At 36.9% G+C, this 27,563-nt stretch overlaps 2 protein-coding genes across 9 annotated transcripts; one reads left to right on the top strand and one right to left on the bottom strand.

Annotated features, from left to right (window-relative positions):
• Nucleotides 1-1,598: 1,598 nt before the first annotated feature.
• CCDC32 (coiled-coil domain containing 32) lies at nt 1,599-14,286 on the bottom strand. 2 transcript variants are annotated; one of them, XM_087951709.1, is made up of 4 exons: nt 14,122-14,286; nt 10,415-10,673; nt 8,595-8,751; nt 1,599-3,283 (listed from the first exon to the last, which is right to left on the bottom strand). In XM_087951709.1, the coding sequence occupies exons 2-4, from the start codon at nt 10,659-10,661 to the stop codon at nt 3,136-3,138; spliced, it is 552 nt and encodes a 183-aa protein (XP_087807835.1). In that variant the 5' UTR covers nt 10,662-10,673; nt 14,122-14,286; the 3' UTR covers nt 1,599-3,135. The 2 variants fall into 2 exon arrangements, with proteins under 2 accessions (XP_087807835.1, XP_087807836.1); XM_087951710.1 differs by lacking the exon at nt 1,599-3,283 and having other exon boundaries at nt 8,591-8,751.
• Nucleotides 14,287-14,359: 73 nt separating this feature from the next.
• LOC113409986 (protein-L-isoaspartate(D-aspartate) O-methyltransferase-like) lies at nt 14,360-25,824 on the top strand. 7 transcript variants are annotated; one of them, XM_087951708.1, is made up of 9 exons: nt 14,360-14,618; nt 15,804-15,940; nt 16,772-16,876; nt 18,379-18,410; nt 19,109-19,213; nt 22,831-22,951; nt 23,587-23,672; nt 24,434-24,603; nt 25,422-25,824. In XM_087951708.1, exons 2-9 carry the CDS (start codon nt 15,829-15,831, stop codon nt 25,432-25,434), a joined length of 744 nt encoding a protein of 247 aa, XP_087807834.1. In that variant the 5' UTR covers nt 14,360-14,618; nt 15,804-15,828; the 3' UTR covers nt 25,435-25,824. The 7 variants fall into 7 exon arrangements, with proteins under 7 accessions (XP_087807834.1, XP_087807833.1, XP_087807831.1 ...); XM_087951707.1 differs by having other exon boundaries at nt 14,365-14,434; nt 15,808-15,940; XM_087951705.1 differs by lacking the exon at nt 14,360-14,618 and adding an exon at nt 14,647-14,823.
• Nucleotides 25,825-27,563: the final 1,739 nt, after the last annotated feature.

The raw sequence follows: 27,563 nt of genomic DNA, 5'->3' as shown, positions 1-27,563 counted from the left end.
CCCAGATTTGCACACCCCCCCCATGGTTACATGACCACATTTTGGCCAACCGGCAACCAGCCATATTTATGGCCGTTTGCAGCGTCCCATAGTCATGGAACCACAATTTATGTTTTTGTTGGAAACCAACATTTATTTCCGGTTTCCAGCAAAAAACAACAACCCTATAGCAAACAATGGATTTGTTTAATGACTATATAGCATTCACTTAATGACTGCTGCAAAAAGATTGTAAAGCCAGGTGTGGCCACATGGTGATCTACTTAACAACTGTCATGACTTATGACCAAACACACAGGCTGAATTAGGGTTATAAGTTAAGGGTATTTCTGGTTGGCAAATATCAGGACAGTTGAGCCTTTTTAACCAGACTTTCTAAAATTCTTGACTAAATATCAAGGATTCTGAAGGTACAGAACATCCATCAACAATGATCCACCTGGGGATTTTGATGGATGTTTCTTTTCAATCTGTGTTAATTGCTGTTATTAGTACTAACCTTATATCTTAAATCATACCCCACTCCATCATTTGAATGAGTCCTAGTTGACTTGTCAATAAAGATAACAATTTCCCAGTGAATTTGGAAATCACTTAGTTAATTGCTCTGCAGAAATCATGCACGATTGCAATTAGTATTGTAAACATCATAAGCATTTAGAGAATTTGGGGCATAGCGGCCCTGTTCTTTTCCTTTTTTTGTTTTCCAATGTTTTTCACACAAGCCACCTACAGTAGTGCAGATGTCAGCTTTGGAAGCCATATTAGCACCAGATGCTTCCACATTGCCACATTCTTGAGCCTGGGGAAATGGGAGGGGGGGTAATAATTCAGACAGCTCTCCATTCTACCATAATGTTCTGATTATGGAAATGAGAAGCCCAAAGGTGCAGGGCCGCCCTTTTCCTTTTCCTGTTTCTGATTCATGTAAGCTGCTCATCATTGGCTGGTTCACACGAATTCAAGCACCAAGGAGTTTCCCATAACCAACACAGTGACTGTCCTGGGGGTGCCATCTGCCTTTTTTACATTAACACCTGGACCTTTAGTGTCCTCCTGCTTCGGTATCCATCTTGCAACTCTAAAGTATTTGGCAATACAAGAATGTCTGAAAACAGTGACAATATCACATTAAAATATTCAGGAGGATCTTATTTTCTTTTCTAAGGATTGATCCCATGCACCTGTTTGCAGCATTCACTACACACAGGTGCATGGGACCAATTCTTAAACAGCCAGGGCAATCGCCCCTCAATTTTTGTTAAATATTTTTGGTTGACTATAAACTATATGGGCACAATGACATTAGCAAAGAGGGTAAGTTTTTCTGAAAGTTTGTGGATTGGGGTTTCTTTCTTTGATTAATAATCAATGTTTACACGCAACATTATAGCACTTTTCCAACAGCCAAAATGCGCCTATTTCTCTGTGTGCCACCTCTATTCTAAAACATTTACCAAATCACCCCAAATTTATCTACACAAGAATGTATATTTTCACTGGATGGAAAAAACATCACAATCAACTTTCAAATAGTGTTAATTATACAAGTAGACAATATTCAGATTACAGACAAAGTAAAATCAAACGATACAATCCACTATTCATATTACATTACCAGATTCAGAAAATCCAGTTAGGCTACATTTGAAATAAATTCAGTAAAGAAATAATCTGTAAACTTCTCAAGTTTTCAACATTTTGTCTAATACATTTGGTGAACATTTATTTTCTGATATGTTTAGTAAAACAAGGTATCTCTACAATTTTGGAGATGAAATAACAATGACATGCATTTAAAGAGACATCAGACCTTTCAGTTGAGAATTTCAGTGCCAAAAAAAAAAAAGAACCCCACAGTGGGAATATCACATCGTTTCCCCAATATGTGCTGTCTTCCTGCTAAACCAATGCAAATAGTTGTTGCATTTAAAAAAAAAATGAGTTGTTTTTCTCCTTTCTCAGACCCATTAAGGTGGTATGTAGCCTCTCAAATTTGACTACATAACTTTGCCAATAAAGTTATGGTAAATAATGAAATTCAGATAGTTCCTTTCTTCAATTATTTCCATATGCAGCTGTTAAAAATAATTTCCATGGAAATAGAAAAGAAAAAGCAAATTTAAAAAAAATATTCAAAACAGCCTATAATAGACAGCAAACCATGATAAAAAGTATTGGACGCAGAAACTATAAAGGCTTGGTGATAAAAATGGGGGAGATAGAAAGACCAAAGCTACGCTATAGCATTGAATGGGAGAATTACTTCCTACCAATCTTCCCCCGCCCAAATAAAGTGAAATAGGGGCTTGTTGGGAGGGTTACTCTAAAAACTCACATTTCTGTTCTGCCCTCATATCAAACTTTGCCTTCTTCATTCAACTGACAGCTCTGGTTTTTTTTCCTTCATTATGCATTTTCTTTTACTTTTTGCAGCAAAAGAAATAAGAGGAAGAAAAACACGAATAGATAATTATTAGCCCAACACCCCCCCAAAAAAATATTTGAAAAGATGATAACATCAAATCCTTTGATGAAATGAATAATAAAAAAAAAATAGCCGCAACAGAACAAAGCTACACCAAGTAGGACATTTTTTTCCCACCGAGCATTTAATGTGTTTTTGCTAAGGAAGTGCTTATCCCACTGAAGGATGGAATTGCATGGCTTGGCTCAGCTTTAGCTCAGCTCAGCTGAATAGTGGTAGACATTTTTTACTTCCCAGGGGAAAAGGGTACAGGTCTTCAGGATTTTTTCCCAAGTTGTGAAAAAGATACCCGTGGGTAAATCAGGGGAGTTGTGAATGAGGCAATTATATTCTGCAAGGAAAGTATTGCTAAGGTTTTTTTCCATAGATGATCATTTAAGTGCAAAATCTTCTCTGCATTTGAGGGAAGAGGATTTAAATCTGTTTGCCAAATTAAGTTATTCTACCACGCTTCATCATCATCTTAACAAATTACGCACAATTAAGTTAAATCTGCAACATTATAAGACGTTTAAACCAGAATCTGTACATTATAAACTTTGGTGGAGAGAAAAATCCACAAGGTCTATCAAACTCTATCCTTCTTTTTGGCATTTTGACCCAAAGTGCCAACAGCCAACTGTGCTGGAGACAAGGTCCAAGGTCATTCACTGTTCTACAGGCGTAGGTTCTTCTTCTTCTTCTTCAGCCTCTTGCTTCTCAGGAGGCGCTCCGAGGGGGATGAGAAACTGTATCTCTTCACTGCTGACCGCCACCTTCTCTGGTTGTAGCCAACGTTTCAAGTATTCCAAAGTACTGAGAAGAAGCAGAACAGAAAGGTTACAAGGGCACTTCATCGTAAATAAATAAGACAGGTGTAGACAATATGGTGCCTGCAGGACTTTAGATTAGATTAGTCCATCAGGATTCCTGCACCAATTTTAAAAAATAAGCAAACATAACCACAATTAACTTGCTAGTTTGCATCAGCAGATCAGGCTCTGACAAAGATCATAGAAAGATAGTTGCTTTCAGGGAAAAAGTTGGCTTGTGACTGTCTATATCAACCATTTTTGTCCGTAGGCAAAGGTCCGAAGGCAATTATTTTCTGAATATAACCACAAGGTTCACTTCAAGCCTCACATGAGCCTGTAGTGAGAAAGACTAATTACCCCTGAAACAAGCAATGATTAAACTATTCATTCATGAATGCAAGGGCAGAATCTTGTTTTTGAAATATACCTTCTCTGAAAATTCCAGTAGAATCCCCATTTGGTTATACTAAACCATGATAGATTACAGGAATTAAGCCACTATGGTTTGGGAACTATGGCTAGTGACTTATCACAATGCCAGCTACAGTAATCATAGCATACCAAATAATAATGATTAAGCAGATTATCACTTGGTGAACTGGGTAAGTTCCTCAACACAAGTTAGTTCACAGGGTTAATAGGAGAAGGTAATAGGAAGAAGCAGCACATTAAATGCCTTTACTTTTTTTTTTTTAAGATAGGCAGGCTATAAATATAACACTATAAATAAATAAAGTAGGAAAAACATGTAAAATATAGTTTTAGGAATTTTCCAGTCACTTAATATTGTAACAGGACAAGTCTGGGTCATATGACCAGGAGTAAGCAGGCTTAAGAATGGAACAATTAATAGCATTCCAAGCTATTAATTAAAGTACTGTACTGTACTCCATAGGGGATGCATTGCTGAATTTTCTTCTGAGTGTTCTTTTTCTACAACTCTTGGTTTGACTGAGATTGATCTTTGTTTTTTCCTGGTTTTTACTTCCACAGGAAATCTGTGCAGTACTCATTCTTTTCAGTTTTTAGAGAGCTAGTCTGCTGATGAAAAAAGAGAGTCCTGAACCTCTTTAGAAAATTTCTAAATTAGCTAAAGATCATTTATTTAGATATTGTGATGGTCTGGAAAGCTTAATAAAATAAACAGTGTCCTGCTGGATAACACCCCTGCACCATTTAGTACCTTCAGTGATCAACCAACTGCCCAGTCTCCTAGTGTCCCAGCAGATGGCCTTCAGAAGCATCTCCCCTGCCCTTATCAAGCCATGGAAGCCCATGATTTCCATGAATTGGTCCAACTCTTTTTTTGGGAACCTGCCAAGATGGTAGACAGCACCATATTTTTTAGTGGAGTATTCCAAAGTCGAATTACACATTGATGTAATGTACCGATTCTTCCAGGATTCAATTTCATCAGGTGGCCTCTGGTTCTACTATTTTTGGAAAGGGAAAATGGCAAGTCCTTTCCCACTTTATCCACACCATGAATACCTCAACATTTGCAACTTTTCTAGACTAAAATGTCAGAACTTTTCCTTAGAGGGCAGTTGTTCCAGCCTTTTTATCATCTTAAATCCTCTCCTCTGAACCTTCTCTAACTCCTCTAGATCTTTTTTCAGATGTAGTAACCAGAACTTCACACAACATTCCAAATGCTGTCACATTCTTGATTTATACATAGGTATTATGATATTAGCATCTCTATTTTCTTTTTTTTAATTTAATAATTTTATTCTAGAAAAAACATTTATTTGACATACATTTAAAATAGACAAATCAACATATATACACTGCTCAAAAAAATAAAGGGAACATAAGAATAAGACATCCCAGATCTGAATGAATGAAATATTCTTATTAAATACTTTGTTCATTGCATAGTTGAATGTGCTGACAACAAAATCACACAAAAATTATCAATGGAAATCAAATTTAGCAACCCATGGAGGTCTGGATTTGGAGTTACACTCAAAATTAAAGTGGAAAAAAACACTACAGGCTGATCCAACTTTGATGTAATGTCCTTAAAACAAGTCAAAATGAGGCTCAGTAGTGTGTGTGGCCTCCACGTGTCTGTATGACCTCCCTACAATGCCTGGGCATGCTCCTGATGAGGCGGATGGTCTCCTGAGGGATCTCCTCCCACACCTGGACGAAAGCATCCTCCAACTCCTGGACAGTCTGTGGTGCAACGTGGCATTGGTGGATGGAGCGAGACATGATGTCCCAGATGTGCTCAATTGGATTTAGGTCTGGGAAACGGGCGGGCCAGTCCATAGCATCAATACCTTCATCTTGCAGGAACTGCTGACACACTCCAGCCACGTGAGGTCATTTTTCTCCATGTTTAAATCTATTATACTTAGCAGAAAGGTTTCAGGTTCAAGTTTTAAATTTTGTTTTGTTATATTTAAAATCCAATTTCTAATATTTCTCTAAAACTTCTGAGCACATGGGCAAGTCCACCACATGTGAAAATATGTTCCTTGTGTGTAGTTATATTTCCAACAGTTGGGTGGTAGGTTGGGGAACATCTTAGCCAGTCTCTCGGGGGTAGGTGCCAGCAATGAACCATTTTATATAAGTTTTCTTTATACAAGACTGACATGGTTGATTTGTAATTTGTTTGCCAAATGTGTTCCCACTTATCTAATTCAATACTATGACCCACATTTTTAGCCCAAATTATCAAAGATTCTGTGACTATTTCTTCTTTTAATTTGTAGTCCAAAATATATTTATATGTTTTACTAATTGTTTAGCATCTCTATTTTCAATAACATTGCTTATTATCACTAACATGCTGTTGGCCTTCTGTTTTTACAGCTGCACACTATGTGTTGACACTTATATTGAATAAGAACCAAAGAATCTGTAGCTGAATCTTTAAGCTACAAATACAAACACACTTTGTTTGAGAATCAGTTTCAAGAAGGATCAATTGAATGAAGATTAAATTGACACTGCACTGTCTGTCTGTTGCCACTGGCATCTGACTTGATAAAATCAATAGCTTTATCAAGCTATTGTCAATAGCTGACAAGAACGCAGCAAAAATTTAAATGTAGCTAACATTATTTAAAGCGCTTTTCTTAAGCTGAAGAGACTCTCAAAGTAGATTCCAAAAACATCAGACTAAACTGCTTTCAGATCAATCTTACAACCCAAAGACAGAAGATGTAAGGAAAGGGATTAGGAAGAATATGATGGGCTCAGCTGCCCAGAGGGATAAAAGATAAGCATTCTAATCTAACTACAGTTAGCATCTATTCACAACTAGTACTGGCTTGGCTTTTTTCTTAGCCATCTTTTTTCTTTCTTCACGTGTCATGTTTCTCTTTTCTGTACTTGAGAACAAGCTTGTCTTTCTCTTTCCCTCTTCCTTTAGAGAAAGATGGCTCCCTTGAAGATTCTCCTTAGTGGCCGTAAAATCTAAGTTCTTTTATGATTTACGTTATTAGGACAGGAGTCTGGTCTGGCAAACATTTTTTTCCCCAGGGGGTGGTGATGCATACATTTTCCCCAAGCAAGTCTTTAAATGTAATTTTCAAACGAAAATGAAAAAAGAAGCCACCGCTTGGATACAATTTCCAGTAGGATGTGTGTTTTTCAAACACTGTGGTTCATAGACTTTTGATTAAAGCAAGACAAACACTAGAAATAAGACAAGCTCTGAGACCTGACAAACACTAACAAGACTTTGCTTAAAATTAATGTTTTTATGCTGCTGCAAAGTCTCATGGGAGCAGAGTCCCAACATTTGCTCCCTACGAATCCATAGCAGATTGTACACACACACACACACACACACACACAGAGGGGTGGGATTCTACCAGTTCGCACCTATTCGCTAGAACCGGTTGTTAACATTCTAAGCAGTTTGGAGTACCGGTTGTTAGAAGAAATTATTGGCCTAATCCTGTAAGGAAGGCAGGAAGGAAACATTCTGGTGTTGCTTACAGAAACTGCCTCTCCATTAACCCTTATTACATTCTTAGCAGGATTAGACTTCCTGTCTCAGGAACTTCTCTGGAGTTATTTTTCCAGTGACCATTCAAAGTTACAATGGCACTGAAAAAAGTGACTTATGACCATTTTTCACACTTACGACTGCTGCAGCATCCCCACAGTCACGAGAGGCCAGGTGAGGAGATACATGCCTCGATGTGAGCGATATTGAGTTGGCCACACCCAGCCAATAACATGACCATCAAGCCATGTCCACCCAGTCACATGACCACCAAATCACCTAAGCCATGCCCACAGAACCGGTTGTTAAAAATTTTGAATCCCACCCCTGCACACACACGCATACACACTGAATAATGACAACTTAGTTTCCTATTTAAATAACATTTCTGCCACAAATGTTCAAAGAAGCATACAAAATGTTAAGAGCCAGGTCAAGATGCTTCTCCCGTAGGACTCCAATTTAACAAGTCTGTATAAAAGTGGAGAAGAAGATTCACTTTTGAAACCAGATTTCCTAGGTAACGGGGCCACAGTAACTGCTTAGCAAAATCAAAGAGAAATTATAGAACTGGGTTTTTGCAAACTAGGAGGTAACAGCTTGCTCATTATTTCAATTTCCCTGAACAAAAGCTTCGAGATGTAAAATGCAACTTGAAAATGTGCAGGTTTTACTCAATATGCAGGGGCATTTTTCCAAATTCATACAGGAAAAAGGGTGCAATTTAAAAAACACAAAACAGCTTTTTGTTATTACACGCTAGCGCAGTCTCACTGGCTTTGAAAATACTGGCCAAAACTGAAAAGAAGAAATATCAACCTAGTTGGACTGAGACAAAGAGCGGTAGGGAAAAGCAGTCAGAAAGAGTCAGAAACATTAAAAAGCCAGCAATGTATTCAGGAAAGCTTGGAAGGAGGGTGGGGAATTGAAGGGGATAGGAGAAATAGAGATACATGTTTTTGCTTAATATGTAAACAGAAATATATCACTATATACATAAGTGGATATAAATGTTTTTATTTTTAAAAAGAAGAGCTTTAGGAGAAGTGCAGAATAGCATGTACTGTATGTGCTGAGAAACTGAAATCATGTGGAGTTGGAAAGATATTTTTGGTTGGGATAAGTAAAAAAAACAGACGTATTTGTGGAATTCAATCGGAGCTCCTTCTAAGCATATTTCGAGCTCACCTTTGTCACTAAAAACATTCATAGGTGCACCAGAAGACCCTAGTGTATAAATAAATGTCCCAGAATATCCTTTCTCTCATAATACTTGCAATTTTTACAAGACAAATATTTAAAAGTGGTATTAAGTATAAAATATTTATTACACAAGCATTACCTCTCATCAGAATCTGTTCCCTCCATATAAAAGTCAGATTCAGACTTCTCCTGCAGAAACCTGTCCCAACTTTCTTTCTTAGCTTGAGAAAGTGTATGCAGGATATCTTTGGATGTCACTTCCTGAGACAAACCCTTTATTCTCATTAATCTTCTCTCTGAGGAAAGAAACAAACTAATGAGGGAAAAATGCACCCTGTAGAAAAATAAAAATCAGTGGGCAGGTTAAAGTGAACAATGTTCAGTTCAACTCTTAAAGTTTTGTATAAATTGTAACTATGTTAACAGTGTAACAAACCCTGACAGACCCTTCTAATGTCAAAGCTTCATGTCAGAGCTTTATTTTGTTGGAGACTGGATAAAAACAAATATCAGCATGGACTAAACCATTGTTTTAATTTTTTTCTTTTACTGTCCCAAATCCAAATCAGAATATACTTTTGAGAAACTTGTGCACCGAAGTGGCATTTACCCTGTTTCCCCGAAAATACGACCTACCCCAAAAGTAAGTCCTAGCTTGATTTTTACACATGCGCCCAATATAAGCCCTAATCCCAAAATAAGCCCCAATTAAGATCCCGCCAACTCCAGAGTGCACAGATAAAAATTAAACTAGGGTGAGGATGGGGGGGGGTGGAGTTACCCTACTTCTTCCCTTTGGACAGTTGTAGCCAGGCCTCACATACCCCGACACCTACCTTGCCGGCCCATTTCTTCTGCAGTCAGCAAGGCTGGCAAGGCTTTCCTGAAGGCCTCTGTAGCTGATAACAACGCTCCATATTGATCTGGAGCTCTGTTATTGGCTGCAGAGGCCTTCAGGAAAGCCTTGCTGGCCGCAGAAGTAGTAATTCCTGAAGGCCTCTGACAGCAAAAATGAGGCCGGGGGCAACGCACACAAGTGAGGTTAGTCGGTGGATGACATCCCCCCAAAATAAGACCTGGTGCCTTTTTTGGTGGCAAAAAAAATAAAATAAGACAGGGTCTTATTTTCAGGGAAACACAGTATATTTAAAGAAGAAAGGGTTTTACTATCCTTTAAAGATCATGGCTCATAGTTATTCCTACAAATATTTCACATGAGAAAACCAACATGATTACATGCAGAGCAGGCAAGAAAAATGTGAAATAGAAATCTTTATACTTAGGAATTTCATCCACATTAAGAATACCCATTCTTCTTTTTCCCAATTGGCTGATAGATTAGATTTTTTTTCAACACATTATTGAAAAAGATAACTTCAGTTATATTTCTCAGAAAGTTTCATTAAAAAAAAAACAAATTAGATAAAATAGGCAGTGATTTTTCTTTCACAGCTCTGTAAAATCTCAGGTAGGAAAATATGATATACCTTAGTGTCACAAATCTTAAAAATAAAATAGGAATCTTTCTGATGTCACAGAATATCAGACAATATCCAGAAAACTGTGAAAGTACAAGAATCATTTATGCAACTGACAAACCTAACAGATGTATTGTTTAAAAAATGCATCTGTATCAGGCTTAAAGACTTTGAACATAAAAGCAGTATTTTTTATAGCTTACCAACTTTAAAAGATGTGTGCCTTTCAACTCCCAGAACTCCTCACCCAGAATCCTAGTTGGGCAATACAAACTGTTTAAGTTGCCAAGTTTGAAAAATACTGCTTTAAAATTATACACAAATGTGTGTCAAATGGGTAGATTCACAATTCTCTATGATCCTCCCAACAATATCATTATCTGTAGCTGGGATTATAAGATTCAAAGTCTCACATATCCAGGTTGAAGAAAGTATCAACTCCTGTGAATAACCCTAGATTAGAAAATACTTCAATACTGACCTAAAGATGCCAAGTAGAGCTCTGAATCTTTTAACGGTACCCAGGGCTTCTCATTCATTTGCAGAGTGGGGCCGGTTACTTCCATCTGATTCTCCATCACGTGAACATAAGAATCTGCAAAGGAATCTGCAAATGCATGATTGGACTCTTCATTCTGACCTGGATCTGGCAGAGATGAACAGATTTCAGTCCAGAGGTCCTGGCTGGAAACCATAACCAGAGAATCGACACTTTCAGTCATGATCATAATGCAGCAATTCTGGGGAGAAAAAAAAAAAGAAAGAAAATGATGTGTGAGTTGTTACTAGGTATATAACATCATCTTGACAGATATCCTTTTTTTAAAAAAAACCTTTCAAACCACAAGAAGAGTAACTTTTAAAAAGCAGATGTTTAAATTTTTTCAGAACTACCCATTTAAAATTCTTGGTGTCAAATTATCTGCTGTAGTACATTACAAAACTCTTTCTTTTCCCCCCCAAGTATTTATAATAAAAATGCTCAGGGAATTTTCTACAGAAAAAGATTCAACTGTAAACATTTGGGAAGAAAATATTATAAACTAAAACTAAATTCTTAAAACGTTTATGACTCCACAGAAAATTAGTCATTTTAGATCTGGATTACCTGCATAATAAGCTTTATTTATTTGTGTTCTGCCTTTATTATTTTTACAAATAACTCAAGGTGGAGAACATATCCAATGCATCTTCCTCCTATTTTCCCCACAACGACAACCCTGTGAGGTGGATTGGGCTGAAAGAGAGTGACTGGTCCCATAGTCACCTAGCTGCCTTTCATGGCTACAGCAGGATTAGAACTCACAGTCTCCTGCTTTCTAGCCTGATGCCTTAATTACTAGACCAAACTGTATTATTTGTTGTTTTAAATTTATACTAGAAAAGATGTAACGTAGAATTCTATCATATATCTCTGGTTGGTAAAGCAAGTTGTCCCAAAGACCAGACTGAGTCTGTCTAAAACATTAGAGGGCATGAAAAAGTGTGTGTGTGGTGGTGGTGGGGGGAATACTAGGTACAAATATGTATGGTGAGGGACAGAATTTTAAAAATTAACATTCTGATGAAACCAGAACTTTTCCTACTGACTTATGGACAGTTAACTAGAAAACATTCATGGATGACTGGCCATCCACCAGTTTCAGGTGACATATCATTGATTATACCAGGGGTGTCCAACCTTGGCAACTTTAAGACTTGTGGACTTCAACTCCCAGAATTCCTCAGCCAGCTGCTGGCTGAGGAATTCTGGGAGTTGAAGTCCACAAGTCTTAAAGTTGCCAAGGTTGGACACCCCTGAATTATACCTAGCTTTATATCTCCATTCTAGGCTGAACAGCAGACCAAAACAAAGAAGATTGCAAGTTGCATCCTTAGATATTTTTCTTTTCCTTGCTTTTTTTATTCTTAACTTTTTCTTTTATTCTATTATAATTTCTTTTCTATTTCTTCTTCTATGTTTCTGTGGTTTTTAAAATCTCTGCAAAGCCTTATTTTTAGAGCAATTATTCATTAAAAAAATGAATGGGCCAGGTGACAGAAGGGAGCTGAGCTTCAGGAATGGGACTCCCAAAATTGGACTGAAGTCTGATTCGGAACCTTTATCTTGCTGGGATTCATCCAAGCCTGGTTCTGTCCCATCCAGCTCCTCAATTTTCAGGCATTGGTCAAGATTCCCACATCTCCTGCTCAACCTTGGTAAATGGATGAATGATTGCCTGAACCCAGTTTTTGATCTCCTCACGAGAGCTTGCACAGCACAGGAAACTCAAAGATCAAGCACACACGTCACAGAATGTCATTCAGAGTTCACTCCCAGATCTCCTTGAAAGGTGTCATTCCTATCATCTCATTGGATTCAATTGATCCATAACTGAACATACAATGCATTTCTATGCATATGAGAAATAAGTTATCAGTGCAGTGAGTTTAAATCCAAGCAAACAGATTACAGATCTGAAATCATTCTTCTTCTTCATCATCATCTTAGCCACTGTATCCATTGCAGGATGAAGGCCTCTTCCGCATGTTTCCAACCAATACTGTCCTGAGCTTTCTTTTGCCAATTGGGCTCACAATACTTGCTGATGTCATCGCTCCACATCTTGTTTTAGGTCTCTTTGTCGACACTTTTTATCAAGATCCATTCTATGACTACCTTAGTCCAGCTACCATTAATTCTTCTTGCTAAGTGACCAGCCCATTTCCATTTCAATTACTCTTTTGATGATATTGTATTTTTTTGTTTGTTCTCTAATCCATGTGCAGGATGGATGCTGACCATGTATCTTTCCATGGCTCTTTGCGCCACTTGTAGCTTTTGTTTCAATTGTGAGGTTGGTGTCCATATGTTAGAATAGGTAGCAGAATTACTACCATTACTACCACTATGGTAAATAAATTATTATTATTATTATTATTATTATTATTATTATTATTATTATTATTATTATTATTATTATACAATAACTACTACTACTACTTTGCAAAACTGCGAAGAATGCTGGCATTGCCCTCACAGTGCAATTTAGATTCAATGTGAACTTTAAATTGATATGCATCTACATTTATTCTAATATATCATTTCTAGGCATAGCACCAGAGCAGTGTTTATTAACCGTAACAACTTCTGTGGACCTCAATTGCAGGACTGTCCAGTTAGCATATGAAACCACCATTCCCCAGTCCACACACCTTAAAGTTGCTATGGTTGAGAAACACTGCACCAGAGACTTCCAAGGCAAATCTCTGCTGTGATGTATTTATTTTTATTTATTTATTTATTTGATTTGCCAATTGTTTACAAGATAATAAGTATAAGCGTATACATAGTTGTGAATACATGAAATGGGTACATATAAGAAAAATAAAAGAATAAGAGAAACAATAGGACAGGGACGGTAGGCACATTGGTGCGCTTATGTCACAGACTGTGACAAAATCAAATGCCAGCTTCTTATAGAACATATAATTACAAACTGCGGCAAGCTGTTAAATGCTTTCAAATGAAAATTTAGGAAAGTTTGGAGTACTCAGTGATAATGCTGCTATAAAATTGGAAGGAACCTTTTTTAAGCCACCGATTTCAGCTTCTGTTCCATGCGGAAATCCAATTTGGAGATCCCCAGCAGATGGCTCCATTCACCCACCTGAACATCCCCAAGAAAGAGGAGTTCACCGCCTCCCTCGGGAATTTGGTCCTGCTGTGCAATTCACTCCTAACAGTGTTGAGGGGTGCCCCCCCCGTCACCTATTTTCCAAGCTACTGTCATCCAGATGCGTTGAAGCCATTCAAAAACCCCAAACACACTGACCGGGAATGCCCAAGTACTGCGATCCAGAACAGCTGGAGAGACTGTATTGCTATCCTGGAGAAAATATTGCTAGGGGGAAAAAAGGCTTTCGGTTTAAAAAAAAAAATTGGCTTTGAAAACTAGAGCCCTTGAATGACTTGGGCAATTAAAAACAAAACAAAACACCATGATACAGACACACCGCGTAGCCCACCTCCCAAGAGAGGTGCATTGCCAAAACAGCACTGATGCGCCAACCTCGAGAGACAGAAACGGAAGGCCTTCGACAGGGATCTTCCCAGGGGATCGCTGGGGGGATCCCTCCGGTTCTGCACCGTTTTTCCCCATTCCGCCACCCCCACCGACTTGATCGGCGGCTCCGACTCTTCCTTACCTGGATGCGTAAACCTGCCCGCGAGTCAAAACCCGCCAAGAGGAGAAACTGAGCGAGCGGATCCCTCTCGCCTCCACGCTGGCCAATTGGCGAAGAGAACGGAGACCCAGCTAAACAAAAACCATCGATCGATCCCCCAAAGATTAAAAATGGATCGCGGTCGATTGGGATTCCTATGTAACTTCCGGTTCCGTATAGCTCGTTGTGGCGTCGCCCATGTGCGGGGCAGGAGTGCTTAGAAAGACAAGACCTCAAAGAAAGTTTTGAGGGGCGGGGTGGGAGACACTACATTCGAGCGCTATTTCCCCACAGGGTAAGAAGAGAGTATATTCATCCAGGAAAGAAATACGGAGCTTAGGAAAAGACCAGAAGGAAACGTCTCGCTAAGGAGTTTCACGTCGTTTGTTTTTTTTGCTTCAGAGCCCTCAGCCCGCATATGGAGACGCCTAAGAGCAACGGAAGTGGCAAACGCCATCCTTTTCGTCTATCTCTTTAAAGTAATGAAGCCGTGTAGTTGAAGGCGGCATCTTGGAACCGGGCATTTCTTTGGGCGTTTGCGTTAACTGCGTTTTATGGAGCTCCGGGGACCCGAACCGTAGCTTCTTCTCCTTTCTAGTGTTATAAACAAACTGAAAGGGCTAGGAACGTGACGCTAGGTTTACCGCGTTTGCACAGAGGAATCCTCCCTGTCACTTCGGGTTGGTGGGTGCTTTGAGAGGTGCTAACCGCTATGAACCCACCAGCGAAGGGGTAGTCTGGTTCAGTGTGCGGTGTGTGAAAGCGGAAGACTAGCTAAGTTGACTTAATCGTGGGCAAGCGTAGCACCGCTTCGGATTCCGCATATGGTTTTGAATTCACTGTGCTAAAATCAGCCCCCCACCGTTTGCATGCAGGAAAGAAGGCCTGAAGCAGCGAGCCTCAAGTTGGATAACTTTAAAATGGGTGGATTTATCATTTCCCAGAATTCTGGGAGTTGAAGTCCACCCAAGTCAAAGTTGCTAAGTTTGAGCAACTCTGGCCTAAAGGATATCGTCAAAGGCAGCAGTTGGAAGTTTCCTGGAGAGGGAGATGCCAAGGAGAGTTCGCCCTGGAAGGGGCTTCTCTTAACAGACCTCTGTTAAAAAGCTCATATGCTTTTGTCAGGAGAGGGGTACCAGCAGGAACTTGGTTTCCAAAGAAGATCAAATAATTAGAGTTTGGAAGCTGAGGTTAAAGGCAACTGAATTCTTTCTGTATAAAGACAGAATAATTTGGGGGGAGGGATCTGTGTTGGTGACTAGCTAGAACTTTCAAATTATCTTCCAGAGCTGCTTGGCAATAAAAATAGTGAAGTTTGCATTTATAAAACTGCCCAATACCTACTGAAATGGAATGGTGCTAAAGATCTTTTATTATAATGATGCAAATTCTAAAATTTAGAGTTGGATTGTTATGTTCTGATCAACCAAAGGTTTACAAGTGAACAAGCTTCTGAATTCATCGCCAGTCTCCCTCTGGCAACATGAAAAATTGCTTACTCTGAACTTGAGCAGCAAATGTGTTCTTTCTATTTATGTACTCCTCTGGGGATCTATTCTTAATCTCGGCTGCTTTCTGGTTGATGTATGATTTTGTTTCTACAAAGTTTTATTTAAACAACTTTTGCTTCTTCCCTTTTTTAAAAAAACTCACTGAATGGCTAGGAAGGATTGGGAACATTTATGTGCAATGAGCTATTCGCTGCCTTTTTCTGTTTTGCTGATGGGACTGCTGCCAACAAGAACCATGGCTTGGACCTCAACTGGGAAGACGCATGCTGAACTGATCAACAATCTGCATAGTGAGTACAAACAGTTTCCATTTAGGGCAGACTTCTAAAACAGGTGCTGAAGTACCTGGACATTTTTCATAATTAACAATTCTATGGCATGGTAAATTTGACTGTTAAGAATGTCTTTTAACAATTACATCAAATGGAACAGCATAACACTGAAAGGTTAAATATATTTCAGAAGGTTATATGATAGACAATCCACCACTTCCATTCTAAGGTATATGATTCTTTCTCACTGACCATTTTTTTAAGGACAGAAACTCCTAACTACATTAGGCAAAAAGGCTTCCTATTTTGCTTTACAGTAGCCAGATAGATGGCGGTGGGATGCATTTCTATGTTTCCAAATCATTAATGTTGAAGATAACTATTATGAATAATGATACTGATAACTTTATTATCCATTGACATTTAATTAGGGTTAAATGATCCCAGTTGAAATTTGTTACTATGTTTTATAATGAATTCCAGTTATCTAAGGGCTATACAAAAATAATTTTATGCTAGTTCTAATATGAAATAGAGGAAAAATCCATGAAGCTGAATTGTAATATTTGTAGGGTATTAGATTTCAAATATAGATCATATTCCTTGGCACATAGTTGATGGATGTTAAGAAGCTAAGAAACTAAGAAAACTAAATTATGTTCTTAGTTTGATTTGTAACTAAGATAATTCAGTTTTCTTAGCTTTTTGTGGAAACTAACATAAGATACAGTATATAGCAAGGAATATGATCTACATCTGACCTGTATTACCCTAAGTTGGTCTCCATTTTGTGACAAACATGAGTTTTATACTGTATAATAATGAGTATTCATTTCTCTGTTCCTGTAGAAAATGGTGTGATTAAATCCCAACATGTTCATGCTGTGATGCTGGCTACCGATAGAGCCCACTATGCCAGTTATTTTCCGTATATGGATTCTCCTCAGTCAATTGGTAAGATTGCAGACTACTGTCAGTTAATAAATAAATATTGCATATATTAGAGACCACATATGTTGTTTTCATGCTTGGAACTTCATGTCTGTCTCAGGCCACTAAAAAGCATGGTTTCATCCAAGCTACAGGTAATAAAGATAATATGAAAACTTTTTATTAAGTATATTTATTTTGTTTTATCATAAAAGATAAAATACAAAACAGAAAAACAAACAAAACAAAAACATATGTCCAGCACTAACAGCAACAGAATTAAAAATGGTGTACAAAAGAAGACAAATACCAAATAAATTTAATATTTAACATATAGAATCCACCCTGGTTGGACATTGAAAAAAAAAAGAAAAAACAGCAAATTCTCTTCCCCCTTTTTACAATATATGTATATAGAAGAAAAAGGAAAAATAGTCCACATTATACTAATCTTCAAATCATTCTATTAACTATCTGTTATTGTATTTAGCGTGCAGAAAGTTCACAGTTTCCAGTCGCTTATAAAGCTGTCTGGTTTTTTATCTCTGATCAAAGCAGTTAATTTCACCATCTCTGCTAATTCAGTCAATTTTAAATCCATTCTTCAACAGTCAGCATCCCTGTTTCTTTCCAGTGCTTGGCAAGTGCAATCCTCGTAGCTGTCACCATGTGAAGGAATAGCACCCCAAATTGTTTTTCAGTTGGCTTGTCCATAATACCTAAAAGAAAAGCTTCAGGTTTCATTAATATTTGTATCTTGAATATTTTGTCATTGTTATGCTTGTCCAGTATGTTTTCACATATTTGCAAGACCACCACATATGATAAAATGAGCCTGGATTTTGACTACATTTCCAGCACTTATTAGAAGTCCCTTTATACATTTTTGCTAGTCTATCTGGGATCAAATACCAATGATACATCATTTTATAAATATTGTCTTTCAATTATAATTTAATGTAAATTTTAGTCCATTAGTCCATACATTCTCCCATTTATTATAGTTATGTTATATCCAAAAATATTTGCCCATTTTATCATACAATCTTCAATGTATTCATCTTCCAGATTCATCTTCAGTAACTTTTTATATATTTTAGCAATCAAGTGGTCATCTCCGGAACATAAGTTAATATGAAGACTTCAAATAAGAATCCTAATTCAGGAATGAATTAAGTTCCTGAATCTACTTTGGGCAGCTCCAGAGTTGTTTCTGAAAGATCTAAAGATCAGTGGTATGATTTTCTACCAATTTGAAGTAAAAATCATATAATGGTGTTGGGTACCCTGGACTAGGCTTCAAAGAGTTTTTTAAAAGTCCCTTGCATATGTTTCAGTAAAAAACCCGAGAAAGCAAAAACAAAAAGCCTGCCCTTTGCAGCTTTACCTTCTTAAAAACTATTATACTTGCACTAAAAGATCGCTCACCATCTTACACTTTTAATTGCCTGGAAGGATTGAGAAAATGAAGGGTTTGTAATGTTTGAATGATGGTTCTTAGCACCTTGTTGATGGTTTTATTTCAGGATTCAAGGCTACTATCAGCGCACCTCACATGGTAAGTCACATTTTTTATATTAAATATTATATGAAGACATTCTTGCATTGAAAAATATTTATCCAGTAAAGCAGAGAGACCACCAATGTAAGGCTTTATAGCGTTGAATTATCAGTTTATTTCCAAGCAGCTTACTATGGCATTGCTATATGAGATTCTTTGTAGTAGAACAGGGAATTTTATTTATCTGTGACTTATAACTAGAGAAAGTGCCAGATGATTTGACCTAAGGCAGTATCCATGTACACTACCACAGAATTATGAGACCCTTTTTATATCTTACATACATCATTAATCTGCATCTTCTGGACAATTTTGTGTTCCACATTGGTACATCTCTCATTGAGGTATATGACACAAATCAGTATAAACCTCTACTTTGATCATTCATAAAACTACATCTATACTATAAGAATCTGTCTGCCAGGGCCAAGATGGTAAGAATTAACTTGTTTCTTCTTATGAAAGAAAAATGGTACTAGAATATAGTAAAAAGAATTATTTCCACCTTGATGCCATCCAAATGTATTAGACTGCAACCTTTTCCTTTCTCTGCCCAGCATAGTTGGTGGTTTGATGTAATGGAAATTGTCACTCAACACATTTGAAGATACCAACTAGGGAAAGACTGAGCTAAAAACTATGAAAATAAGTTATGTGAAAAATGTGTAATGTTATGTATAATGATTGTTTTACAGCATGCTCATGCTCTTGAGTTACTGAAGGACCAGCTAGTGGAAGGAGCGAAGGCATTAGATGTAGGATCAGGAAGTGGCTACCTCACTGCTTGTTTTGCTAGGATGGTAAGCAAAATACAGCACTTTTAGCAAAAAAAATTCTCTCTCTTCTTGCTACAGGTGAGAAGGCACACCTGTGAGTGTTGTTTTTTTTTTACAGTTAGTATTCTGTCAACTTGATGTATCTGGTGCAATTGCTGTCTGACTATTACAAAACTTAAACTTTGAAAAATGAAAGGGAAAACACAAATTTCAATTGCATCTCAGTTGCACAAAACCCCCTACACAACATACTTTAATGAGACTGCTACTATCTGGCAATATAAATTTTTAGCACTGCAAAGAGATAAACCAAAATTGAGCTCCACTGAATATGGTGGAATTCAGCTATGAGGTCAGATTGATACGAATTGAACTTTTTCTCACATTAGAACTGGGAGAAAGAACGAGATGCAATTGTGAGATAGTTGCAAATAAATTGCTTGTGAGTGTAATTTCCAATTATTTATTTATTTTATTTATTTATTTATTTTTATTTATTTGATTTGCCAATTGTTTACAAGATAATAAGTATAAGTGTATACATAGTTGTGAATACATGAAATGGGTACATATAAGAAAAATAAAAGAAGAATAAGAGAAACAATAGGACAGGGACGGTAGGCACGTTGGTGCGCTTATGCACGCCCCCTACAGACCTCTTAGGAAAGGGGTGAGGTCAATAGTAGACAATCTAAGGTTAAAGTTTTTGGGGTTTGGGGAAGAAACTACAGAGTCGGGTAGAGTATTCCAGACATTGACCACTCTATTGCTGAAGTCATATTTCCTGCAATCAAGTTTGGTGCGGTTAACATTGAGTTTGTATCTATTGTGTGCTCTTGTGTTGTTATGGTTGAAGCTGAAGTATTCATTGACAGGTAGGACATTGCAATGTATGATTTTATATACCATGCTTAAATCAGACCGAAGACGGCGTAATTCAAGGTTTTCTAGTTCTAGAATTTCAAGTCTGGTGGCATAAGGTATTCTACAACGAGTAGAGGAGTGGAGAACTCTTCTTGTGAAATATTTCTGGACTTTCTCAATTGTGCTAATATCAGATATGTAATGTGGGTTCCAGACTGATGAACTGTATTCGAGTATTGGTCTAGCAAATGTTTTGTATGCTCTGGTTAGTAGTGTGATATTACCAGAGAAAAAGCTACGTAGGATTAGGTTAACAACTCTTAATGCCTTTTTGGCTATGTAGTTGCAGTGGGCTCTAGCACTTAGATCATTACAGGTGAGTATTCCAAGGTCCTTTACAGAGCTTGGGTCATCAACAAGATCTTGACTATTCAGCTTGTATTTTATTTTCTGATTTTTTTGCCAATATGTAAGACAGAGCATTTATTTGTTGAGATTTGAAGTTGCCATTTGTTTGACCATTCTGATACATAGTCGAGATCTTTTTGTAGGGTAGCAGTATTGTCTGTGGTATTGAACAGCTTTACATCATCAGCGAAAAGAACGCAATTGCTCTTAATATGATCACAGAGGTCTTTTATGTAGAGTATGAAGAAAGTTGGTCCTAGAACACTGCCTTGGGGGACACCACTATTGACAGGTACAGAATTTGATAGGACGCTCCCAATTTTGACCATTTGTTGTCTGTTTGCCAGGAATGCTTCTATCCAGTTATTCAGTTGTCCAGAGATACCATAGGATTTTATTTTTAGGAGTAGTTTGTCGTGTACCACTGAATCAAAGGCTTTACAGAAGTCTATGTAGATTGCGTCTATTGCTTTGCCCTGGTCGAGTTGTGTCGTCCATATGTTTTTGCAGTGTAAGAGTTGCAGATTACAGGATAGTTTTTTTCTGAAACCAAATTGTTTATTGGAGAGTAGGTTGTTTGTCTCTAAGTGGAGGATGATGGATTGGTTAATAATTGATTCCATGACTTTACAGGTGACGCAGCATAAGGAGATTGGCCTGTAATTTTCAACTAGGCTTGGGTCTCCCTTTTTGAAGATGGGGATGACTGTGGCTTGTGACCATAGGTTAGGCAAGGAGCTGGTCCTGAAGGATTTTTCAAAGATTATGCTTAGAGGTTTGGCTATGGCAGTGGATAGCTTTTTTAAGAAGTAGGCACATATTCCATCCGGTCCAATAGATAGAGATGGTTTTAGATTGCGTAGTGCTTTTTCAACATTGTCTTCTGTAAAATCGATATGTATTAGATCATTGTTGTTATCTGTGGTACGGCTAGGAAATACTGGGCATGATCCATTGCTGTTTACAAATACTGAGCCGAAGAATGTGTTAAAGAGGTTGGCTTTAATGGTGTCGTCGTTGCAGTCTTTACCATCAGGTCCTATCAAGGGTGGGATGGACCTTGAGTCTTTTAGTTTGTTGTTTACAAAATTGTAAAAAGCACTGGTGGAATTGGTGCTTAGAAGGTTTTCCTCTTGTTTAATGTGATAATTGGTGCATTCGGTCTTTATCTGGTGGCATAAATTTTTGTATCGGCTTTTGAAATTGGCAACGTGACCAGATTTGTTTTTCCGCCAGAGTGATCTCTTTTTGGATTGAAGTTTCCTTATTGTTATGGGTAATCTGCTTGTTTGTTTTGTTTTGGGAGTTGTTGTTGGTACATATAGTTTGATGACTCTTTTGACTTCAAGTAAAAATATGTTGTAATGGTCTTCAACAGTATTGCATCCAGTGAATAGAGATTGCCAATCAAGGGATGAGAGATCGTTGTCTATAAGATCATAGTTGCCTTTTTGAAGTTACAATTGGGGATTACATCATTGTGGTGATTTTTGTGTGGGCGTATGTTGAGACAAAAGTCAATCATATTGTGGTCACTGCTGGAAAAGGGTTCTTTAGTTTGTATTCCATAAATTAAATTCAAACTATTGCAGAAGATGAGATCGAGGCAGTTGTTTAGTCTAGTGTTGTTGGTTACTAGTTGTTCCAGTCCCAGATTTGTAATAGCATTGTAGAAGGTTGTGTGTATGATTTCAGTTGTACATTCATTTAGGGTCCAGTCAATATGAGGTAGATTGAAATCACCAAGAAAGATAAAAGGGTATGGGCATGATGCAGCCCATGTTAGTAATGTATTTAGCTTGTTTACATGTTCGATGTCATAATCAGGTGCTCTGTAACATAGTAAGAATCGAATTGTGATATTTAAGGATAGTTCACAGATGATGGTCTCAGGAAGAGCAAGCTCCTGGGTAACTTGGATATTTTTTAGATGTAAGGACTTTTTATAGAAGATAGCAACACCACCTCCTCTATGAATTTCACGATCTGATCGGTAAACATGATAGTCCCTTACTGTGGTAATGGAGTCAGGGAGAGATGCATTGAGCCATGTTTCACAGACAAATATAATGTCGAATTTAGCCATATTTAGTAGGAGGAAAAATTCAGGTATTTTATTCACGAGGCTTCTTGCATTGAGTAGTTTGCATTTAAGGCCAGTAGTAGTTGGAATTGAGGTAGTTAGGGGCGTGCATGCCTAGTCTTGGGTGATGGTGGATCAAATCAAACAGTTAAAAATTCTTAAATTCTGTTTAGAATTAATGTTTGCTAAATTCATAATGAATTTTTATTTAATGAATTCTATTTCCTCTATAATAATGAATTTGAAGTAGCAATAGAGTTTGAAGTATACATGACTCCTTTTATAGGTGGGCCCCACAGGCAAGGCAATAGGTATTGAGCACATAGAAGAATTGGTCCATGAATCCCTTAGGAACGTCAGAAAAGATGACCCAAACTTACTTAGTTCTGGACGAGTGAAACTTTTAGGTAAGTTATCTGTTTTGTAGCTGTGGTACCAATTCTGATTTGATAGGTGCTTGCTGTTTTCAACAGTAGAGAAAGCATTCTAGAAAGATAATTCTTAAAATATATTTTTCAAAGCTACAGGGGTGAGTTGTCTTTAAATAATTATCTCTATATAATAATTCTTTTTATGGTAAATTGGACAATCTGGATGTTTTGATTCTCACATATTACTTCCCATATTATTTCTCTTTCATTTTACCCAGAAGTTCTTTATTGGGTCTTTCTTAAAGCTCCTTCTAAGTGGAAAATAAGAGACTAAATTATAATACTGAAATACTGAATGGAATAATACTGAATGAAATATTTTCTCTAGTAATATCCATAGTGTGATGCTTCTGTTTCAAAATAGATCCCCCTTTTTTCAGGAAATCTTTGTGTTTATGAGGCTTGACCCTGATGATTAATTAGGTTGCATATATCTTGTTCTTTAACTGTCATTTTGATCTGTTGTTTTTGTGTTATGTACAGAGTTTCTGTAATTTAAATTAGGCACTATTTTCAGTCACCTGTGAGTTTAATAGCAAATAGATTGTGAATGAGAAAAATCATTTTCTTCCACTTATAAAACCTTAACTGTTTACATTCCCTCTCCACAGTTGGGGATGGTAGGACGGGATATCCTGAAGAAGCCCCATATGATGCCATCCATGTTGGAGCAGCTGCACCCACTGTGCCAATGGAGGTAGGATACAGAAGGAACCATCTCCACTCCGTTCAGTAAACAATAATCTTGTCTTTTGTTGTAATGACGAGGCAGTCGAGTTGTTTGATCATGAACAACTGAATCATGATGATCTTTATTGGAGTCTAGTCTTGCATTTATACACATTTTTAGTTATCTTCCATCATTAGTTAACTTTGGTTACTGCTTAACTTTCGTTACTGTTTAGCACAGTAATCCATACAATTAATTATCTCTAGTTAAAGTCTAACATATGTCTACTTCCCCTCTCTAATCCTCCTTTATCCATAGATTAGTGACTTTGTTTGCCTGAGTTGTATTTGCTTGGAAACATTCTTTATCTGAGGTTTGCCATCCGAGATTGGAACATTCCTGCAATTACAACTCTACAGTCTTTTGTTTTCCAAGTTCCCAAGAATGCTACGGAACTGTGACCCATATTGGAAGTTTAGCCCCAAATAATATAAACTCGGAAGAATACTTCAAATATAGAGGCTTTTGATAATTTCTTTCTTTACATTATAAGATGTAAGCTTTCATGTTTTACCAAAACAAACACTATTTTGCTAGACTTCTGCCATAGAACCTTTCAGGAGCTAAATAAAGAGACCAAGTTGAGTTAAAAATAAACAGCAAGGTTCCAGATTCTCAAGAAATACTTTATGTTCACTATACTTCCTAGGATGCTCAGTGTTTAGCTTGATTTTTTTTGTCTTTAATTTGCCTTACCATGTTTACTGATATTTTTTCTGTATTACCAGTTGCTGAATGAACTGAAACCTGGAGGACGACTGATTTTGCCAGTGGGGCCAGAAAATGGAAACCAGGTTATGATGCAGTTTGACAAAACGATGGATGGCCAGATTGTGGAAAAGCATCTGATGGGTGTGATATATGTTCCTCTGACAGACAAAGAAAAACAGTGGCCTCGGTAAAGTATTAAAACATTTTTTTTCGTTTGCAAAGTTACCCCAGAATAGTGAATTGGTGTCTTAACTGGCTTTTGCTAGACAAAGTAAAGATATTAATATGAGAATGTAATCTCTAACAAAACCACTTATAGAAACTAGAATTATCTTCCCTTAAGCAGACAAGCAGTGAAAACAAAATCTCAAATAGAGTTTGAGCTCATTATAATTTTGCCAAAACCACTGTTCAAAAATTTTACTCCAAATGGTAATGATTTCAGAATCTCTTTGTATCTTTCTGATATGTTAGTTTTAATTTGCCAACATTTAATGCTATGAATACATGCAAACTGCAAGTTAAGTTCTACCGTATTAAGCTTCATGGAACTTGCTTTCCCAAAAACATGCATGTGACTGGATGGCAGCTGTGTTTATAAGTGTGAATTTACATATATTTCAGTTTAATATTGATGTTCTAAAGAGTTTTATTATGAATATTGTAACTCCCAAGATTTAAGAGTTATTCCTGTACACTTCTTTGAATTAAAATTAACAATGGTAAAATCAGTTTAGTAGTTGGAAAAAAAACAAAAGACTGAGAGTTCCTTGCTTTGTCCCTCCCTCCATTCTTCCATATTTGTACTCTAATCACAATTATTTGTTCAATCCAAAACGGGAAAGCATGATTTAGTATTAATTTACTGCTCTGGATCTTCAGTGTTTATATAACACTAAACAGCCACCTTTGGTAGTATTTTTTCCACTCACAACCAAATATTAGTTTTAGGAAGAAAGAATTATTGTGTGATATAATAAAAGACAATTATTTCTTTTTCTCTAGGGGTGAACTTTAAAAGATTTAAATAAATTGAAGAGGTGGTCGTACGCGAAGGAAATTAATGTATTGAACTTAGGAGCACTTACAAAAAAAAAAAGTAAAGTAACTTGGAAGTTTCGGAAGATACTGATTGATGGCAGTCATTATTCAGCACTTTTTACCTCCCTACTTCCGGTGCGTTTGAAGAAAAAGTGCTTAAACCCAGAGAACGGTGGACTAAAAACTGACTTTAAAATCCTGTCTTCCTACTGCTCTCCTCCTTTTCTTTTCTCTTTTTTTCTCTGTGTATAAATCTGCTTAATTCTTTTCCTTTCCCTTTATTTACTGATTTTCTGGTGTTATGATAAATTTTTTCTCTCCTTTCATTTTCTCCTTATAACAACTATAAATTTATCTATTGTGGAAAGGAGTACTGATTGTTATATTAGATTGCTAGATAACTGATTTAATTGTTTTGATTAATTCACAAATAATAGGGATAGTTATACTTTGACCAGATTGATAAGGAAAATAGTAAGAACGTTAAGAACTATTTAATCAATAAGTATAAGACCTAATATTTAATATTTAAGATCTTAATAGTATAATTTAGTGTGTGATTATAATTAATCTATTGGGGAAGGGAATAATACTGTTTATGTTTAAGAATACCGGTGACTAAGAATATTTAGAATATCTAATACTTAAAATAGAGTCAGATAAGGTTAGATAAGAATACATATATATTTACAATACTTACAAACTCATAAAACCTAAACTTGGTTAGATTTGATATACTATTTATTATATATATTTATTATATGGAACGTTATATAGTGCTGTATAGTGTTGCATAGAACTTGAACATAGACTTCATAAAATTATATATGTGATTTAGAATTAGGATTAAAAATAACATATATTCATATATTTTAGTAACCAGTTAAGAATACAAAATACAGCTACCTAGTAGATAGGTGGACTAAGCAATTAGATACCGGACAATTCTAATATAGAGGTTATAATACTGAATGGTAATTTGGGATAATATAACTAATATAATCCAAGAACAGAAACAAATACTAAAAGAAATGACTTCTACAATGACTACGGCTTTGAAAACTGGAAGGAAGGCTACCCCGACATTAATAACTGCCCTGGCAACAGCTTCGCCCATGGTTCAAAAAACCATAGAAGAAACGCTACCAGTGGAAAAACAAGCTAATGTTTCGAATGCCAATATTCAATCAACTTTGCTAACCCTACAAGAATCGATGACGAAACTACAAGAAATAATGATTAAAAATCATAACGAAACAAGAGCAGATATTAGTGAATTAAAAGAGGAGATGGGGAAATTAAAAGCAGAAATGAAAGCAGACATCTTTAAAGTAGAGGACAAAATTGGAATATTACAACAGGCTTTGGAAAAAAACGAAGCAACGATAAAAGAAGTAGAGACAAGGACTAAACGAACAGAAAGGAAATTAGAAAGGGTAGATGAAGAATTAAAAAATGTTAGCAAAGAAATGGAAGACTCATTGGTCTACTTAGAAATGGATAAGGCGGCTACATACTTGAGATTCCAAAATGTTGAGGAATCCAAGGAAGAAGACCTGGAGCAGCTAATGGCAAAAATACTGGCCGGACTACTGGGAAAGGATAAAGATGATATCCTAAGGGAATTTGACGAAGTCTACAGGGTCAGCACAACTATGCGAGACACCATAAATGCCCGAGAGAAGTCCATATTCACTTTGCGAGAAGGAGTGTCCGGGATATTATATTTAGGATGTCCAGAGACGGAACAATTATGTATAAAGGCAAAGAAATTTTGATTCTCAAGCAAATTCCAAGGAAAGTAAGAGAAATAAGGCGAGACTATAAATTTCTAGCTACCTATCTAAATCGGAAAAGAATTCTATTTAAATGGTTAATTCCAGAGGGGAAGTTAGTTTCATGGAAAGAAAGGAGAATTAAAATAGATTCTATGGAAAGGGCCCAAGAATTTTATGAACGACTAGTAGGTATGGAAGATCAGAGTAGTAAGGAGGAATTGGAAATAAACTCACAGGAAGACCAAAGTCACCACAGAAACAAAAAAGAAGGATCCTTAAGAAACCAAGGGAATGTTTATTCATTTCAGGAGAGAGAAGAAACTAGTCC

This window comes from Notechis scutatus, chromosome 1 (genome assembly GCF_049901735.1).
Source record: "Notechis scutatus isolate UNSWTSFEM ecotype Mainland chromosome 1, rNotScu1.2, whole genome shotgun sequence".
NCBI classification, from domain to species: Eukaryota; Metazoa; Chordata; class Lepidosauria; order Squamata; family Elapidae; genus Notechis; species Notechis scutatus.
This window is presented reverse-complemented; position numbering and strand designations above follow the sequence as displayed.

Bases quoted from the DNA above. Each gene is read 5' to 3' on its own strand.
- LOC113409986 (XM_087951702.1), top strand. From the start codon at position 14,852: ATGAACCCACCAGCGAAGGG. The intron at 14,872-15,803 runs GTAGTCTGGTTC...CTGAATGGCTAG, and splicing joins ATGAACCCACCAGCGAAGGG to GAAGGATTGGGAACATTTAT. The intron at 15,941-16,771 runs GTGAGTACAAAC...CTGTTCCTGTAG, and splicing joins ACTGATCAACAATCTGCATA to AAAATGGTGTGATTAAATCC.
- CCDC32 (XM_087951709.1), bottom strand. From the start codon at position 10,661: ATGATCATGACTGAAAGTGTCGATTCTCTGGTTATGGTTTCCAGCCAG. The intron at 8,752-10,414 runs GTCAGTATTGAA...TTCTTTCCTCAG, and splicing joins GCTCTACTTGGCATCTTTAG to AGAGAAGATTAATGAGAATA. The intron at 3,284-8,594 runs GTAATGCTTGTG...GCTTCTTCTCAG, and splicing joins GGAACAGATTCTGATGAGAG to TACTTTGGAATACTTGAAAC.